Here is a 20,405-nt window from a genome sequence, read left to right as displayed (position 1 = left end):
CTTCGGATTAGTTAAAGCTTAAAAGAGGTACAACAAGAAAAGTTTGACTTGTTTTATCATAGGCATATCTCTATGTTCATATTTTAACAGATTAGGGGCTGATGTATTGTGCTCAAATCTACAGCTCATAATTTGGTTAATTCCTGCATTAGAACTATGATGTTGAAGATTCCAACTTAGTTGATCTTTTAAGAGAAGATTTATGTTTTATCATAAACATAAATTGGTGATTGTTTCTTTCCCCAATCATATACCGTTGAGCAAGGAAGAGTGCTAAGTTTGTTAGAATGGATGGGAAAGGATTTCAGTATTGCAGTTTCCTTTTTCTTTTTCTATTCCTTTTCTTCTTTTCTCCTTAATGTAGATGCAATAAGCAAAGGATTCCTATGTGCAAGCAGGGGCTTTGCCAGCGTACAGAAGGGGGGGGGGGGAGGAGACAATATTTTGTGAGCACTGTGCCAGATAAGGCTCTGGATTTTCTTTTTTGTTTTTTTTTTCACAAATGGCTTGTTTTTTTTTAAATAATGAAGGGAAAATCTCAAGAAGAGTGTGTGACAGATGGGATAGAGGTTGTAGGGGCCTGGAAGGGCAAGATGTGGCAAACCCTTTGAAAATGTTGTGAATTGATATGATCTCTTAAGTGATTTCTTCTAAGCATTTTTCTGATTCACTACCATTGCTTTATTTAGTAGGTTTTTCCTATTTCTAATGTTTGACTGGAGCTGGTTTATCTGCACCTGGTGCGTTCCCCCCCAGGTTCCTTGTTGAGCTCTGATTGCTCTGGTACACTTCTTTCATGCTTTTAATTTATAAATTTACTTTGCTCCTCGTACTGTAAAGTAAAAAAGAAACATCTTTTTATTCAAGACAATTGGATGGTAGAAAAGACTGCCCAAAGTATTCAAAATTGATAAGTTTTAGTTCCTTGTAGGCCCCATAAGATAAAAACTGAAAGATATAATCATACAACGTATTAGCATGAGGAAAATTAAACCTTATTCAAATCAAACCAAATCAATAGGTAAGAACTCCTTTGGGTCCCTTGGTGGAAAGTCAAATAACTTAATAGACTCCTGAGGAGTAACTGATGCTGGGAACATGATTTTTTGCAATCTATTCAGAAAGAGTGAATTTGGTGCCTTTATATCATGATTTTGAGACAGATTGCTGCTGAAATTGTAATGGTCCCGAACTGCTTAATTTTTTTTTTCTTTGTAAATTTTAAATGCTTATGTGGCCTAATTTTCTTTACGTAATGTATCATTCTCAACTTAGTATTTTTCTGGTTAAATCCTCCATATACATGAAAGCTGGATAACCATAGCCTTTAATCTATACATAAAATCATAATAAATCATATTTATCTACTGTAGAAAGTGAACCAAAAGGAGGAGCTTCAATATTTGAAGAAAATAATATTTAATGTGCTATTTACTTGAAGTGCAAGATTACGAAATTTCACTAACACCCCCTATGCTTTCAAAATATTTTACAGCTTCCCTTATTTCTGTCAAAATGTTTTTGACCACCCCTGTCTTCTTATTACTGTCATCCTATGAACGGAAGGTGCTCCAAGAAAAAAAAAATCCTAAGGTTAAATTTGGTTTGATAGAAAATAAGAGAGGAACAGAAAGTTGAGGGAAAGTTCTTAACATTTTTAAGGATTTCCTTAAGAACTTCCCCTCAAATTTCTCCTTCTCTTATTTCTACCAAACCAAACACAGCCTAATGCGTAGTTAGTCAAATATTAGATTAACAAAAATGCAACGCAAGTTGGTTATTTTGGAGTTCTAGAAATATTTTACAGGTCTTGTGATGACTGATGATGTGCCGTTTATCTCATTGACATATTAATAACAGAGAAGGGTGAGTGCTGTCAAAATTCTTGTTACAAAGGTGATCAAAAACATTTTTCAAAAATTTACTTTTTTTTTGTAAGACAGGAAAGTAAATTAATATTGAAGAATGAAAAAAAAAGGAAACACGAGATATAAGAGCATTGAGGGAAATATCCAGTGTATTAAATTCCGAATTTCAATGGCAGAAGCTTTAAGTTGATGGCCATTTTGCTTGTTTCATGTGTTTTAATCTCTTCCAACACAGAAAGTGTCTCCGTAGAAGTATTGTTGGAAATTGTATTGGCATGATCTACACAGATTTACAAGAACAAATTTCACAGTGAATCTGAACTCTGAAGCACGCGGCTACCCCCTACAAACCTGGGGTTATATATGGAACTTGGTTAGGGCTATCTCGTTGGTAATGGATCATGATGAGTATGCTACTCCATTATTCTGAAGTCTGATTTTCAGCCTTCTTGATGGCCATCTTTAGTTCCTGTTGAAAATTCCTCCTTGAAGGTGACAAAACAATGTCTTTCCAAATTGAACCATCTTCATATGTTGGATCTGGGTCTGTGTAGAGTTCATCTATAGATTCTGCCTCTTCATTCAACATGCATACTGCCCTTAAGCACTGGAATTCTTGTGGATCAACCAGCAAACTGCTGTCTCCGTCTTTCCATGCTATTAGCTTCACCAACACCAATTATGTCAGTGATATTATAAGTTGGGAAAATCACCAAAAAAGGGTATCTAATACATCAAAGGAATGTAGTCAGGCAATAGCCCCTCCCGTTCAGACATGTGGCATTTCAACTTTTCAGAAAAGAGGATCTCAAAAGTGGTTAATTCTACTTTCAAATAGAATTATCTTATAAGTGGTTTATTTAAACACATTCAATGCACTTTGAAGTGATACAAACACGACTATTTATAAAAAACACATTAAAAACTTAAAATAAATTTATCAAATAAATAGTAAATACCAATTAAAATGGGTTTTTGTTTACAAATAAGACCTCATTTAATCTATTAAATTATATTAAAAATAACATAAATTAATAGGGATTTTCAAACATAGTAGGTCGAAATAGATTGTGAATTATAAAGATGTATGACTCGTATTAATTTTTCTAATTTAATTTTTTATCATTAAATAATAAATTTCAAACTAAATGATACTGTAGTTGCCCCGTACTTAGTATGGGGTCATTCTCTAGCGAATATTTCAAAAATGGGTTTTAGCGTTTAGGGGTTACCCTAATGCCTAATTGCTTTTTAATGATTAAGGATCATGGAAGAATTACTTTTGAAGGTAAAACATGAAAGAATAAAAACCGCCGTCTTACTTTTAGAAACAGGAAAGCTTACTATTACTACGTATTGTAACATGTGAGACCTTGTCGAGGGGCCAACCAACATGCTTTAGTTCAAAACTCAATGCTACTACATCTCCAAATTAAGCCAGGCACTTGTTTTTCTTTTTTGAATAATTTTTAAATGAAGGTTAAAGTAGTCAGTTTTCAAAAATCCATTTTCCTTTGGTAATTTGTATTCCATTAAAGGCCAAAACAACAATTATGTTAAGCCCCAATTTGGGAGTCTTTTTTTTAATTAAGCGCCTGTTGGAATAATCACTTACTTAAGGTTGGGTCCAATCGATAAGAATATTTATTCAGAGAAATAAGCCCGTTTTAAACAAGCATCCAAGAAGGTGCTTAAGTATTTAGTGAAAAAGCACTTATTAATTTTGGATCTGTTTTGACAGAAGCACCTATACTACTACTCTTTGAAAGAAGCACTCATTCTAAGTTTCTAACAATAAGCACTAAGAACCTTAGCTCTAAAAGCAATAATGTGGTAAGATTAGCCCTAAAGATAATATTTAATAAATATAATCAAGAACACATGGTCATATATAATACCCAGCATGATTATAGGAATTGCACAAAAAAACAATCCACTAAAAAGTGGCACCCACTAGATATATAAAACACCAATGTTTTTACAAGATTAATTTGCAGACCAGAAAGAGAATAATCAGTACTTAATATTAACAATAATGGATAGAAGATATATACCTTAGGTGGGCCTCCTGAATCGTTGGTGCAATATAGCCTGGCATTGTCAACTAGCATACAGTATCTTTCAAATGCGTTTGCAAATCTCTTGTGAGATTTCAACTGTGACTTCACTCTCACAGCTCTTCCCTTTATAATTGCTCTCCTGTGGAATATTCCCCAATATCGTATTAGTCTTGCATGATCAAATGAACATTCTTACATATCTGAATAAACAAAGGAAAGGAAAAGAAAAAGAATGAAGAGAAAATTCTGTATCAAATATATCATACAATCTTTATAATTAATACCTGATGCCTCTGACAACGGCCAAATAAGCATCGCAAACAACTCCAACCAACTCTATTCTGTATGGTTTCCTTGGCTCGGCTTCCTCTCGAACCTGTTTTCGTTCTTCTACTTCTTCCCAGTAGTTTTCAGTTACAGACCCATCACTGGCAACCTTGTATCCTACTCCCATACGGTACCGTCGGCGGTGAACGTTCCTAACCATTGCGATTGTCTGCTCGACAAAGGGTTCCCACGACATAGTACCGTCCATGATCACATCCCGTCCTTCGTTGAGTGCTGTCACTAAGAGAGATGATGCAGCATCGGTAGACGATTGGTGCACCTGTTATGATTTGATTTTGTTACGTTATAAAGATGATTTAAAATCAAGTTAATAAGTGGCATCGAAGATCCAACCCAGAAATCATTAGGCATTTAGGATGTGTTTGATTGCAATGCAGATAAATTTGCACTGCTGCAGAATTATGGCAGTGCAAATGATTGAGTGTAAATTTTGATCTATTTTTGTTTCAAATTTTAGTTTATTTTGTTTGATTGCAGTATAAGTGAAGTAAATTAAGACAGATAGCAGAATAAAGTAAAACCCAAAACAAAATTAAATAAAAATTTGCATTTCCATGCATTTATACTAGTACAACTAAATTTATACTGCAATCAAATACAGCCTTATGTGTAATTTTATTTGCACTAATGCATTAGAAAGTGCAAATTTGATTCACTTTGTATTTGGGTTTTACTCTATTTTGCATTCCTCTACTTCTGTACTATAGGCTGTATTTGGTTGCAGTGCAAATTTATAAAACCATGTCAATGTAAACTTGAACTTATTTTTGTTTCAAATTTTAGTTTATTTTATTTGATTGCAATATAAATAAAATAAATTATACATGAAATGAAGCAGAATAAAATAAAATCTAAAACAAAATTAAATAAAAGATTATATATTTTTTCACTTGCACTTCTATGCATTTATATTAATACAAATAAAATTGCAATGCAACCATAACAAATGAAATTGCAGAGAGAGAGAGGAAATGACCAGCTCAACGGTTTGAATCAAGTCGTGGTGGCCCTTAGAGTTAAGGGCTCGAAAAATGACGTCCGACTCTTTGAAAGCATCTGCCTCGACCACCACCGCCTTCGCGGCCGCGTCCTTCCAGAAAGCTCTGCATGCAAAGTCCCCAAGTTTTCTAAGCACAGAAACCATCATCACATGCTATTTTATTTTCATTTTGTTAAATTTGTATACACTCAAGTGAGTGATTATCTATTTACCAAAAAAAGTGACTGATGATCGCTCGCAGTAAAAATATTGTATATTCAAAGTATTTGATTAAATAATTAGCATGGATTAATTAGCTTCAGTCAGCTTTGGCCTTTGTGTTTACTGGTCAATGTGTATGTGATTTGTACTTAGAAATTTTAGATGAGGGTAGTATTATATATAATTTTTCTCACTTATTTTTTCTGTATTTTTTTATATATTTGAGCATAAAAATAATTTTTATTTATTCAGTTTTTTAATATGATGAATATAGTATATTACAAATGTATTTCAATGATTTCTATATTTTATGTATTTTTTTTATAATTTGTGTGTTTTTTTATCTTTTTATATGATAAACGACTTAAACATATCCTGAATTTTGGTTAATTAATTTAAACATACCCTAAATTTTGCGGAAGGACTTATACATGCATTGGCACGTTACTTCCTCTACTCAAATGATGAAAATGGTAACAATCTCTCTTTTTCTGTATATATAACAGAGTAATCAGTTTCCTGGCTTTTGGTTGCTGGCCTTATTGTGGCATTTTTATGAACAATGGGGTGGGCTGGTGGGTAAGTAGGGTAGGGGTGGCCTAGCATGTGGGCTGGGCGTGCCCAGGGGTGGGACACTAGGCGCAAGGGGAGGGGGTCTTTTGTTTATGTTGCACTTAGAAAAGGGGATGTTGCGCCAAGAGAGGATTTTTATGGACTTGGTCCATTCATACAATTCGTCGAACTGGTGGTGGCTATCTCTGTTTTCTAACCCAGATCAATTTGTAGTCATTACTGATTATTAGGGGTGGATTCGAGCTAAACTGAGCCGAATAACTAGCTATTCGAGCTCAGTTTGTCAAGGTAGTATGAGGCTCAAGCTCAGTTCGAGCTAGAATCTTGAGCTCAATCTCGATTCGAGTCAAAAGCTTATAAGCTCGAGCTCAATTTGAGAAAAATGTTTTATAAAACAAATTATATATAAAAAATATTTTTATTTGGTATTAAAAAATTAAGAATTATAATAATTAGTTATTATTGTATATAAAAATAAAAATATTCTATATATAATATCATTATATATATATATATATTATTTTCTATAGTTTTATATTATTATATGTATGTGTATATGCATATATGTATGTATGTATTTATATAGCTATTCAAGCTCTGCTCACGTGCCTCACGAGTCGAGCTTTATTAGGCTCAAGCTCGGCTCGATTAATAAGCGAGCCTGTAAATTGGGCTCAAGCTCGGATGAAATTGAGCCGAGCTGAGCTTTTCACGAGCCAAGCTCAAATAGCTAGTGAAAAGTTCAGCTCGTGGCCACCCCTACTGATTATTAATAGGGTAGAGAAGGGTAAAATGGGGTTTTTAAAAATTAAATAGGCCACATAACCTCATATTTAACTGTTATTAACAGTTTTTCAATAGAGGGTATATTTAAGTTGTGGGGTCAACCCACAAGGTATGTATAAATCCATTTGTAAAACTCAAGGTATGCTTATGTCAATTAACCAAAATCCAGGGTATGCAAGAGGTGTAAAATGGGCCCTGTCGCCCTCCCCAGGGATAATTTGGGGGGTTGGCCTGGCACGGCCCATGGCCCAAGCCTGCGTGGGCTTGTGTCATGGGCCTGGGTCGGGCGGGTTACAGGCCATGCCAGGCCTTGGGTGTGGGCTGAACCAGGCCAAACTATTTTTTTTTTAACATTTTTGTTTTTTTATTTCTTTGTTAAGTAAAACTAAAATACTTAACTTTCCTTTGGGAACTATTTGAAAAAAAATAAGAAATCTAACAAAGAAATGAGAAAAATACTTAACCAAATAAGAAGTCAAAAAGACAAAAACTCAAAGTGAATAACAAATTGGAAGAAAAATAGGAATTTTATTTCATTTAAATTTGAATGATACAAAGCATAAAATGGTTGGATAAATGAAATATAAAAATTGAAAAATGGAGTAAATTAATAAAATATAAAAAACACAATATAGTTACAAATTGAAATAAAAAATTATGTTATTAAAAATGTCAAATAAATTTAAATAAAATTAAAAAAAATTTACAATAATTTGAAAAAATGCTATACAACTATTGAGTATACAAAAAATATCGACTTCATCATTTTCTCCTATTGTTCTTGACTTTGATCATTGTAGGAATTGAAAATGGTGGAGGATAGGGATATTTATAGGAATTGTTAAATTGGTGTGATGAGAATGGTGGAGGATAGGGCTATTTATAGGAGTTGAAAATTATTCAATTGCCCAAAATACTCTAAAAACTAGTCATTTTTTAGTTGTTAGGAGGGGTATTTTGGTCATTATAAAGTTATTTATCACTTTACCCAAAATGCCCCTTAGGCCCCTAACTAGCTGTTATATAGTTGTTGGGGGGCATTTGTGTCATTCTTTCTCCCCGAAAACCAAAATACATAAATACCCCCTACATAGTTGTTTATTGCTGTTGGGGGAGGGTATTTCTATAAAAAAACCCCATATATAGGTATGGGCCCATGGACCTAGAACCCTCGGCTTCGCATGGCCCAAACCATTTGTTGGACCTGGCAAGGCCCATGTGTTGTCATGCCGTGCTGGTCCAAATTCGTGCCAAGTCGTGGGCGGCATGACCCAATTTACACCTCTATGTATGTTTAAGTCTTTTACCCTAATTTTTATTATTTAGTTATAAAATCATTGGTTAAGGGTGGGTATTGGCGCAATGGTTGGGTTGCTCCAATTTGACTTGGGTGGTTGGGGTTCAAATTTTGGAAACAACCTCTTTATATGTGTAAGGATAAGGTTGTATACACCTCTCCCTCCCATACCCATATTGCCATGAGCCTTGTGCACTGGGCTACCTTTTTTTATAACATAATTGGTTGACCCATTTAACCTGAATGGTTGAATTGCTTACTTGACACTTAGATAGAAGAACAATTTAGTTTTTGGGTCAATTTTAAGAAAACATGGGTTTTATATTATTAAAAGTATTGGATATAGATCTAATTAATAAAATTTATTGATGAGAAAAATACCTTAAATAAAGATTTTAATGAGGAAAAATAGAAAGAGTTTTTTTTTTTCGGTAATAAGAATGGAAGGAGTTAATACCTTAAGCATATGACTTGGTGATAGGGAATTAAATGAGGTGAAAAATACTAGTTCTCATTACATTGTTTGCCCTCATAATTAGAGGGGGACTAAATTTAAAAAATATGGGCATTTTAGTAAAAAAAAGTTCCACAAGGTCATTCATACTTTTAATAGTAGATAGATATAAATGTGCTCAAATTTTTTACAATTTCTTTTTATATTTCTATGCATAAAACATATTTCTTATTTATATCACACTTATTGTTTCACCAAAAAAAATTATCACACTTATTGTTGTTCAATATAATGAATGTACAATATTAGAAATTTGTCTAAAAGTTTTCTACAAGATTTATGTATCTTTTTATTTTTGTATTTTTCTCTTTCTTGTAATTTTTATTATTTAATTATGAATTAAAGGTTAAAACATTTAACCAGAAAGTTGAACTATTGACTTGCCACCAAACATGAAAATAATTACATATTTTATTTGGGTTTTAAATTTTGTATTTCATCTCCATCTTCAATAAAAACTCTTCCAAATAAAAATTTGACCTGTAGTAATGTAATCTGAATTTCATTTCATAAACTTATTTATCTACAAAAGCAAAGAGATGTAAAGTGTTATTTTAAATCCTGCCTTATTTCATAAGATCTAGAAGCACTTTTACAACCTTCTCTTTGTTTGAGGATATTTCAATTGCACTCTTTTTGAATTGAGAATGAGGGCCTTTCTTAAATTGTCCCTCGATCAAAAGGCATAATGCAGATGAAGCATTAACTTCATAAACTTATTTCTTAGGTATAACATTTGCTACAATATCAATGGCTTTTCTCATCATTCTTTCCACATGAATGAGCAGATAATGAAGTGTTGTTTTTAAGATCAACGTGTGGATTTATGGATAGGATGCAAACGGATCGGATCGGTTTGAATCGGGGTATATCCAAATCTGATCCAATACTATTAATAGCATATCCAATCCAAAAATTCAACCGGATCTCATAAACATGAATTTGAATTCAAATTCGATGAGGAAGTTGGATATTCGGATTTGATACTTTCCAATTTATTTTTTTAGAAACATTAATAAATTATTAAAAGAAAAATAAAATATAACAATTTAAATAAAGAAAACAAAAAAATACAAGTATGTTTTCAATTATTTTCATCATATATATACATGTTTTTTATAAAAAATAAATAATATAACAAATTTACAAAAATGCAATATAAATAATACATTTATAAATAAATAAATAACATACATATGTGTTATATATATTTATATAAAAACATAAATATCATATATATCGGATCGGATAGGGGGGTGGGGGATTAGATTTCTGATTGGATCCTTATTATCCAATCCGATCTGATCCGAAGATTCGAAATGGGGATATTTGAATCCAATAAAAAAGGATCAGATTGGATCATGATATGATCCATTTGCACCCCTATTTATGGATTCTTGTTTATTGCATTTGTTTTTATTTAATATGATCAATATAAAATATTAGACATGTGCCCAATTTTTTTCTATATGTATATATTTTATTTTTATATGTTTTATATTTATTTCTATTAAAAATATTATTTAATTATGATATCATGGATTGACCCATTTGACCTAGATGGTTGGATTGCTTACCCACCACCTAGATAGAAGAATGATTTCATTTTTGAGTCAATTAAAAAAACATGGGTTTTATATTGTCAAAAGTATTGGATATAGATTTAATTAGTGGAATTTATTAGTAAGAAATACCTTAAATTTAGAACTTAATGAAAGATAATGAGAATTATTATCTTAAATACAAGATTTCCTAAAGATGAATTAAATAAAATAAAAAATAGTAATTCAAGTTACAATTTGAGCCTTCACAATTAGAGATGAAGTAAATTAAAAAATAAAGGTATTTTAGTTAAAGAAAAATTTCACACCCTAATTTGTACTTTCAATAATAATATAGATATAGGTTGTATTCATCATAATATTAATGCAATTCATTAGTTAAGCAATAAAAAAGTTTAAATGAGTTCTTACTGGTTGAGTATCTCCTTGATGATTGTGCTTTTTCCGGCTCCCATTCCACCACCCAACAACAGTAGCACCGGACTTCTCTCACTATGGGCCGCTGGTACCATCACGTCTGTTTGTGGGTTCCCAATCGCTTTCATCTCCTCCACTAATGTAGAGAACAATCTTGTAATCTTCAAGTCCTTGGTCACCTTATCAAATCTCTGTTTCCTATAAACCAATCAAATAAATCTTGTATGATTGTGATGATAAAATAATAACAATACAAGTGCAATTTAGGGCTGTTCATGAGTTCGGTCAAATCGGTCAATCCGATCCAACTCGAACTGAGTTTGGCAGCTTTCTTAAATTATTTGTCGTTTTCGATTCTTCAAATACGTTAACCTTAGATGATGGGTCGACTTCAGTTTGAACATGTGTAAACTGACCAAAATTGGTCCGAATCGATTATAGACATATATTAAGTAGGGCTTAAAAAGGATAGTGGGGATGACCAGCAGACCAAGGTAATCAAATCGTGAAATTGGCCCTTCATGGTTGGGTCGGTTTTTCTTTATGATCGATCGGTTTCAATTTGATTGTTCAGCAACCAGAAAGGTTAACTCGGTTGGTCAAAATTCTTGCAACCAAACCGACCAACCTGTGTACATGCCTAATAATCTTATATTCTTATTGAAAACCAAAACAGTGGACATATAGTTTAAGCTTTCTAGAGGAAGAATACTAGGGTAAATTATTTCTATCTAGGCCTGCATTTCCCCGTCTATAGACCCACATCAAATCTAACGCAAGTTACCTGAACACAATGACTGTTTAGTGGGCTGTGAAATCAATGATAATGTTCTCACTGATCATAAAATTGTGGGTTTTATGTATTTTATTACTGACATGGGGCGTTATGCCGTTATCAGTGGTTCCACAACCCTGCTGGGCCATATTCTCAAAACTTCTGGGCTCTAATAGAAGTCTTTCTTTCAAGCTTGAGCCTGCCTAGACCCACATCACATCTAACTTTGATTAGTTGAACGCAATGACTATGTAGTGGGCTATCGAACCAACCAATGATAATGCCTCACACCAGTCATAAAATACATGGAACCCACGAGTGAGAGATTGAATGGTGTGGGTTTTATGTATTCTATGGCTTGTGTGGGGCGTTACCAAGTATCACAGCTTTGCTGGGCCTGGACATATATATATTATGGGACCTGGGTACGGTTGGGCCGGGTTCAAGCAGCCCTATATGTATGTTGTCTCTATCCCAGAAAAATCCAACCTGGGCCCGGTCCACTGTTTCATTATTGAAGCTCTTTGATGGGAAATATATGTAGTTGCATCCACATAACAGCCATGTCTGTCACTAGCTAACCGTTGACACTTTAAACAAGAGATGTCAATTTTGATCTCTCTTCAAATACTCAAGACAGATTTCTATACAAAACATTTTTTGGCCATTTTTAATTCAAAATGGTCTTAAATCAAATAGCTTTTCAGCCATTGTAGTCAAAACATCTACTACTTCAAATGTCAACCATGATCAAATAATAAATTAAAATAAAGATGATATGGAAATATAAAATGTAAGAAAACTTGTGAGTTGTGATGATGATGATGATGATAGACAATGTCTTAATCACAATTATTAATATAATATAAGCTTTTACCAAAAGAATTATTAATATATAGGCAGTCTTTTACCAAAAGAATTATTAATATATAGGCAGTCTTTTCACTTGTATGGCCCTGTAGAGAAGGATCCTACTAGTTTCATGCAAAAGAAGAAGAAGAAGAAGAATTAAAAAAAAAAAAGAGTAAATTGTTTGAAACCTTAGTTTGGTAATTTCATTCATCTCCTCTGAACTGTCTGACATAGTTGCAATTAGACCTCTTTTGTTGGAATCCTCTAAATAGGTATGAAAACGTCTGAAATATTTATGCAGTTGTTTATGAACCAAAATGTTTATTTTCTAAATTTTCTCTTCATATGAATGGCTAGCCCAAAGGCTCCAAACCCTTCTAATCTTTTGTCAAATTTGCCTTTGATATCAATCACTTAAAGGTAAAAGTGCAACCTTAAATTCTTTATTTTTTTGTTGTTTATAAAGTTTTTATTATGGATACTTTGGACATTTTGTGCCTCTTGTTAAAGGTTTCTAAAAGTCAAAAAGTTCAGGAGAGGTAATTGCAATTACCAAATTTTGGAGAAGGTTTCAGTAATTTACCCAAAAAACACACTTCTGTCAGTCTGTGGATTAAGAAAACCATATTAGTTAAACCATGCCACCCGACCCGAGAGCTCTGTGGCTGCAAATTGACCAGACAGAACCTGCTCCATCTATAAGCTCTCGCTGAGGTAGTTATTCAGTTGGAGAGGTCCTGCATGGATTCGGATCAACCCGATCCAACCGTAGGTTGGTAGGATACGGATTACGGATAAACCCATCCGGAAGAGCTGGCAATTGAGATCTACAACTCTAGAAGATGTAGGTGGGAGAAGTGTTCTACAGGCGCTAATGCCGCAGGTTGACGACGACGAATGAAGAACGTGATCATTGCCTGTGAACCAGCACAGTTTTCCAACTTCCAAGCCTACGGTTATGATTTCTGAGCTCTGAGCTGGGGCTCAGCTCTCCAAGCCCAAAACTGATCGAAGTTCATTTTCTGAGGCCCAGAACTAGTAATAAAGATAAAGACTCTGAGGGCCGATAAGGCGATAAGGTCATAAGTCAAAACCAGTAATAAATAGTTAAATACCCACCTGGTAGCTGCCATAACCATGTTTTTAAGCTTTCCTTTGGGTTCAGAATCCGCAGTCAGTACCTGAAAATAAAACAAAGAAAGAAAGATTGAAGTTGTTGGTTATTTCTCTTAAATTGATTAATGTCTTGGTTGTGAAGCTTGAATGCTTGATTACCTGACTGATCATGAGCGAAGCATGGCTCCAATGGAAGGCAAAATAACTGAGAATGCATTTATCAAATTCCTCTACCAGCTTTGCAAACAGGGTATCGGCATCTGGGTCATTAGCGAAGAAGGCATAGATTTCATCTTCACACCCTTTTGATTTCCTCAGGTAATCGTTTGCTAACTTGCGCAGTTGCGGGCACTCGTTTTTGTCTGTAAAACCAATCTGTCTACCTGCATCCCCAAAATGGAAAAAAAAAACAATTAAAGAAATTGTAAATTGTTTTGATCAAGAAAAGGGCAATCTCCATTTATGGCTTCTGTGTCCGTTTCATCTCTCAGTTCCCATCTCAATTGAATCAAAAGTATCCGACAATTGAAAAAGAACAAGTAATCAGAGAACCCCGGTTCCTGTTCGTTGCGTTCGGTTCCTCTTTACTGATTGTTGTAGTAAAACCTGGAAAGAAGGAAAGAGAAAACAGATAATTCGAGGTGGGTATAGGCGGAATTGGATCATCACATCATTACCTACATAGGGAGAGAACCTTTCGAGCTTATCAACGTGACCGGAATCCGTCAGGCATAACAGCGGAATGATCTTGCGATCAATAACCGGGTGATTTCGACAAGGATAGTGCATCGCAGAGGCAGCGGCAGCGGCAGCCGTGATGATTCCGATGGAAGAGGCGGCGAGGATCGGTAGGTTGAGGGTGCTACTGCTAGCTCCATCTATAGAAAGGGGTGAGATGGAAAGGAAGAGAAGATCACTACGATTGGTAACAGTGAGATAACTGAAGAAAGAGCCAAAGGAGAGGTCAATTCATGAGTGGAGGGTGACCCAGAAGACCATTCCACCCGTCATTGCTGCACTCCAAAACTTACCTTTCTCCATGCCTTATTTGAATACTAAGAAGAGACAGCAGAAAGAAGGAGAAGACTAGAGGAATTAGAGTGAACAGAGAGACTCTTTGATTTGAGAATGGAGAAACGGCAATCTGCCATTGCCCATCTCAAACTTCTTGTAGGGTCGTCGATTCCTGTTTTATATTACTTGGGATGATTGGATGAAGATAGGGACATGCATGGATCATGCATCCAAACAGTTGAGAGATGATCAGGTGCACGTCCACCGATACTGGTGGGGTTAATTTACTACGGTTTGATGCTCTCTTTTACGGTGTGGGACCCACATCGCATTTGTGATTCTTTGTGATCTGTCTTATAATGCGGTTATGCCTGTTGGGCCATTTCCTGAATTTGATAACCATCATGTTTGACTTCTTCAGGCATGGGAGGTGGTGGGGGAGAGTTGATACTTACTCTAGCTGAACATCCAGGTCTACAGTTATAGTGTAGACGTGGACCACGTGGTATCAGAACCATTGGGTTTTTTAATAGGTCTAACCTCTAAGGTTGATTCAAATTCGGATATCCAGATTCCATTCGGATCCAATAAATCGGATTATTGAGGGGACTCGGATAAAATCGCCAACCTACGATACTACAACTCTTGGCTATAGTAAAACATGTAATACCCTACCTTTTAATAAGGGCTGTCAACGGTTTTAGTTCTTAATCGTTTAGATTAGGGAAAATCTATGATGATGCGGAAAAAATATGGTAGGGGAAGAGTTTTGACCAATCAAAATCCATCTATGAATTTTGATAAATCACAGCCAATTGGCTATTATGTTTATAATTCTAGTTGATTGGTCAGAAAATTTTCAGATATCATATCTTTTTCATATCATAGTTGAATATTATCTGTTTGGAATTAGTTATATTCAATCCCGAATTGATTCAAACTCGATCCGAGTCGTTATATATATAGTGGGGTCCCATGCAAGGATAGACACCCCTCCTTGTCTCTCGCCCCCATAAGTTAAGACATTCTACTCTATCCCTGCCCTAACCCCAATGGTGGGGTAAGGCACCCATTCCCCGTCGCCCATCGGGGATAGAGAATCCCCAAATTTTCCCTACCTTGAGACAACTATCTAAAAAAATCTAATTTATGGATGTTTTACAAATATGATTACGGGAATTAGGGGGTATTTTAAGAATTTGATTATAGAAATTTGGGGGTATTTTATAAATGAAACTATGGGATCCTAAGATTATAAGAATATGAGAAAAACTTAGAGATATTTTAAAAATCAATATTAAATCTATGGATATTTTACTAATTTACCATCGGGTTTGGGGAATTATATGCAAATCCCATCCCTAATTTGGGGAAAAAACATTTTCCCTGTCCCCACCTCGTCTTTGCCCCTTTTCCATTTAAGATTTAAGAAAACTTGCCCCGTTCGGGGTGGGGTAGGGTAGGACCTAGTTTTATAGGGAAAATTGCCACCTCTACAATTCTAATAATTTTCTATAACTAATTAACTACAGTAGATTAAATAATAATAAATTACAATATTTTATAATAATTTCCGTAAAATTATTGAAATTGTTACTAATTAGTAGTAATGTATAATAAATTAGTTATTTACGGTAACAATAAATTGATATAAATTATTTACTATTAATCAACGTAAATGTAATTATAATAAATTAATGTAATTATGGTAAATTACATTATTTTTAATTAAAAGTAAACCATTTGTTGTTAATTAATGTAAAATCAGGTATGGTCAAAGTCAACCAAATGGTCTAGATCAGTGTTGATAGACTTAATAATTTGCCTAAATTTTTTAATATTTATTTAGTTGAATAATAATAATGGATTATTATTTAAATAGTTTTGGAGAATATTTTTTTCATAGACTAATTTCTTTATTTTTTAATTACTTATTTAAAAAATAATTATGGATTATCAGTTAAAGAGTTTCCCTAAATTGTTTGATAATTGTTAACTATAATTAATAAATTATGCTAATTATTAATATCTTTCATCAATAAATTATTGTTGTAAAAATTTTAATATAAATTATGCTAAACGTTGAAATTTTGAACATTTATTAATAACCAAAAAATATTAAATAATGGTTTGTTTATTAATTTTTGGTAGATTATTAAATTATTTAATATTTATTAAATAATACATTATTTCTGAAATAATTATTTCATAATTTTTGGTAGAATATTTTCCAAAATTTTTTAATAATTTTCATAACTAATGGATTATTTAACAATAGATTATTATTTAAGAATATATTATTTAACAATAATGGAAGATGCCATGAATATATCTGAAACATCGAATTCCCCTTATTCCCCTCTCTTTAATTTGCTTGAAATCACATCTATAGATATAAATATTATTTGGTTTGAAAAACCAAATCTTAATAAATTATGGTTCTATTTTTAGGGAAGTGGAGAGAGTCAAGGGGAATTAGATATAGAAGTGAAGGAAATGATAAAACATATATTGAGCTAATTAAGGAGAGAAGTTAGGGCCCTGTTTGGATAGACTTTCAAAAGCACTTTCATACTTTTGAAGTATGAAAAACACCAGATCGTGTTTGGATGGCATACTTCCTACTCTGGCTTTCATACTTTTTAAAAGCACAAGACCCCCAAAAGCACAAAGTCGACTTTTGGGGAAGTTTTGCTTCCATTTCGTGTGAGTGGTTTTATGGTCCTATTTTGGAAAGCATACTTTTCAAAATTTTTTACCCAAACGGTTTTCAAAGTAAAAATACCAAAGTAAATGTTGTATTTGTACTTTGTACTTTCGTATTATTAAAAGTACAAAAGTAGAAGCCTACCCAAACATAGCCTAGGTTGTTATAGAAAGTAAGAGACCCGAGTTTTGCGGGAGAGAGAGAACCCAATGGGAAGGGAGATGAAGGAAGAGAGAGAGTGGTGAGATGGCAAATTGGGAGTGGTGGGTGATGAGGGGTGATTTGGCCCGACCTAGTAAGTAAAGGACACGTGGATGCGGCCTGCCAGCAGGATGAAAACTCAACGCAAAGTGCCATGTCAGCAGATCGGGGAGCTTGGGTGCACGGTCGCCTTGGAGCCAAAATCACTTTGGTACCTAATGCAACCGGTTCTGGTCACGTACCAATTTTTTTTATTTTTTGTTAAGTACCTCGTCATTTGACCTGCTCCTAGGAGAGGATGGTGGAGTTCCCTGGTGGCGAACTGTCTGGGGGAGAGCTATGCCGAGCTCCCTGATGGCGAACTGCCTGGGGGAGAGCTATCTTGAGCTCCCTGATGGTGAACTGCCTGGGGGAGAGCTATGCCAAGCTCCCTGATGGCGAACTGCCTGGGGGAGAGCTATGTCGAGCTCTCTGAAGGCGAACTGCCTGGGGGAGTGCTATGCCGAGCTCCCCTAATGGTGAACTGCCTAGGGGAGAGCTATGCCGAGCTCCTTGATGGCAAATTACTTGGGGGAGAGCTATGCCGAGCTCCCTGATGGCTAACTGCTTGGGGGAGAGCTATGCCGAGCTCCCTGATGGCGAATTGCCTGGGGGAGAGCTATGTCGAGCTCCCTGATGGCGAACTGCCTGGGTGGACTCGTCATTTGCCTTGCTCCTAGGTGGCCTATGACTCAGAGAATGGTGGAGCTCCCTGGTGGTGAGCTATCTTGGTGGACTCGTCATTTGCCCTGCTCCTAGGCAACCTGTGACTTAGAGAATGGTGGAGCTCCCTGGTGTAGCGCAACCCGTCTACCCTCTGCATGAGGTGATCTTCTCTCATTTTTAGGCGGCGGGAGCTAAGGGACTTATGAGAACTCCATCTTTTCCTCCTCTTTGTAGGCGGCGGGAGCTGATGGACCTGCAAGAACTCCATCTTTTCCTCCTCTTTGTAGGCAGCGGGAGCTGAGGGACCTGCGAGAATTGAAGCAAGGGACCCAGGGGTATTTACCCAATGGGGACTCTCCGATGCTTAAGTTAGCACTTCGATTGTAGAGAACTTGAAGACGATATTAGAGAAATGAGAGAGCTTGGGAGCAGGGATTGCCTCCATTTTTCTTCTGCCTTGTCTTTGGGGGTCAGAGTCCTTATATAGTGGTGTCTTGTCAAATCAGGTGTAACAGCCTCTGTCAAGTCAGGCATAACCGCCTCTATCTCTCTACCGCAGCCATTACTGCTAGAGCTGAAGTGGCGGGTGCAGGCAGCTGTTGTAGAGTACAACTCTACCAGGCAAGGGACAACTCTCAAGGCTGGTAGGCACGGCATCGCCTGGCAAGAGATGTGGGCGCAGGTCTCCGGATCTGTTAGGTACAGTTGTCAGGCAGGAGATCTTCTTGTGATATGCTGAACTGCTCTTCTATACCGAGCTAACTTGCAAGTGGCGAGCTGCCTGGGGGGGGGGGAGCTATGCCAAGCTGCTTGTGGAGACCTCTGTTGAGCTGCCTGTAGTGAGCTATGCTGAGCTGCCTCTGGCGAGCTGTGGCAAGCTTTGCTGAGCTGCCAGTGGCGAGCTATGGCAGGCTCTACCGAACTGCCTGTGGCGAGCTATGCCAAGCTGCCCGAGCTGCCAGTTGTTAAGAGGCTGCACTTGGCTTGCATGAGGTGCTAGGTGTCACAATTTCACTAGAGGGCCAAATCCGTCCTCATCATTTGCCCCCCACTTCCGAGCTGAGAGTAACTCAACGAAGGGAGTAGATTTCTTCTTTTGGCCCGTAAGTCGACGAGCTAGTAAGTGCCGATCCAATTCCTTAGGCTTTGGGAGTTGCCTGTATGTGGCGAGCTGCCTGTAAGTGGCGAGCTGCCTACAACTGGCGAGCTACCCGTAAGGTGAGGAGGTCTCCGCTAGTTCAGTAGTGTAGCCCTTAGGCTCTGGGAGCAACTTATAGTTCACTTTTGCTGATTTTGCCCATGCTGAGGAAGCGACTGAGTTTTTAGCAATAATGTGGCCCGTAGCGACTCGTAGTCCACTCTTCTTGACTTTGCCCATGCCGATGAAGCGACTGGGTCTTAAGCAGTAATGTGGCCCATAGGCTTTGGGAGCGACTCGTAATCCACTCTTCTTTGACTTTGCCCATGCCGAAGAAGCGACTGAGTCTTAAGCAGTAATGTGGCCCATAGGCTTTGAGAGCGACTCGCACTCCACTCTTCTTTGACTTTGCCCTTGCCGAAGAGGCGACTAGGTCTTAAGCAGTAATGTGGCCTGTAGGCTTTGGGAGCGACTCGTAGTCCACTCTTTTTTGATTTTGCCTATGCTGAAGAGACGACTGGGTCTTAAGAAGTAATGTGGCCCGTAGGCTTTGCCTGTGAGGTGTCGAACTGACCAGGTGTTGAGTTGCCTGCGAGGTGCCGAATTGACCAGGTGTTGAACTGCCTGCGAGGTGCCGAGTTGACCAGGTACCGAGCTACCAGTGAGGTGCCGAGCTGACTAGGTGCCGAGTTGCCTGCAAGGTGCCGAGCTGACCAGGTGCCGAGCTACGAGTGAGGTGCCGAGCTGACCAGGTGCTGAGTTGACCAGGTGGGTGCCTTAGAGCTATGATTGCGTTGCATCAGCTTCGTAATGCCAGTCACCTACTCCTACAAGAAGCTACTAGGAGCTCAAGCTTTGGGGGCAGCACTACTAACTTTAGGTCACCAGCTCACACGAGAGCCTTGGAAGGCTCGAACAATAAGGGCGCCTATGTAGTCTGTTGGTCGCCAACTCTCGCGAAAGCCACGAAGAGATCAACTTTGTAGGGGGGACCTTGCGAAGAGGACTGATGAGGCTTTATCCGAATTGAAAGTAAAGTTACTTAGTATGTTAGCTCCCTGCATAGTCTTTGAGTTCATAAAAAATGTAAACTATAGAGCGAGAGCTTCGATTTCTAAGAAGTGAGGACTTAGCTTTCTAGGAGAAGAGGACTTAGCTTTTGTAAGATGAGAACTTGGCTTTTGTAGGATGAGAACTTAGCTTTTTGTAGCGTGTTTCCACAGACGACGCCAATTGATGCAACCGGTTTTGGTCACGTACCAATTTTTTAT

At 36.5% G+C, this 20,405-nt stretch overlaps 1 protein-coding gene across 2 annotated transcripts; it reads right to left on the bottom strand.

Moving 5' to 3' along the window:
* Positions 1-1,999: 1,999 nt before the first annotated feature.
* Positions 2,000-14,537, bottom strand: LOC148878980 (calmodulin calcium-dependent NAD kinase-like). 2 transcript variants are annotated; one of them, XM_088960341.1, is made up of 10 exons: positions 14,401-14,535; positions 14,047-14,247; positions 13,922-13,975; positions 13,529-13,752; positions 13,373-13,434; positions 10,621-10,824; positions 5,253-5,379; positions 4,213-4,535; positions 3,923-4,067; positions 2,000-2,532 (listed from the first exon to the last, which is right to left on the bottom strand). In XM_088960341.1, the coding sequence occupies exons 1-10, from the start codon at positions 14,408-14,410 to the stop codon at positions 2,290-2,292; spliced, it is 1,593 nt and encodes a 530-aa protein (XP_088816467.1). In that variant the 5' UTR covers positions 14,411-14,535; the 3' UTR covers positions 2,000-2,289. The 2 variants fall into 2 exon arrangements, with proteins under 2 accessions (XP_088816467.1, XP_088816468.1); XM_088960342.1 differs by lacking the exon at positions 13,922-13,975 and having other exon boundaries at positions 14,401-14,537.
* Between the last annotated feature and the right edge of the window lie 5,868 nt (positions 14,538-20,405).

This window comes from Nelumbo lutea, chromosome 1 (assembly GCF_056320005.1).
Source record: "Nelumbo lutea isolate HS-2025 chromosome 1, American lotus-T2T, whole genome shotgun sequence".
NCBI classification, from domain to species: domain Eukaryota; kingdom Viridiplantae; phylum Streptophyta; class Magnoliopsida; order Proteales; family Nelumbonaceae; genus Nelumbo; species Nelumbo lutea.
The sequence above is the reverse complement of the archived record's forward strand: the minus strand, read 5'-3'. Positions and strand labels throughout refer to the sequence as shown.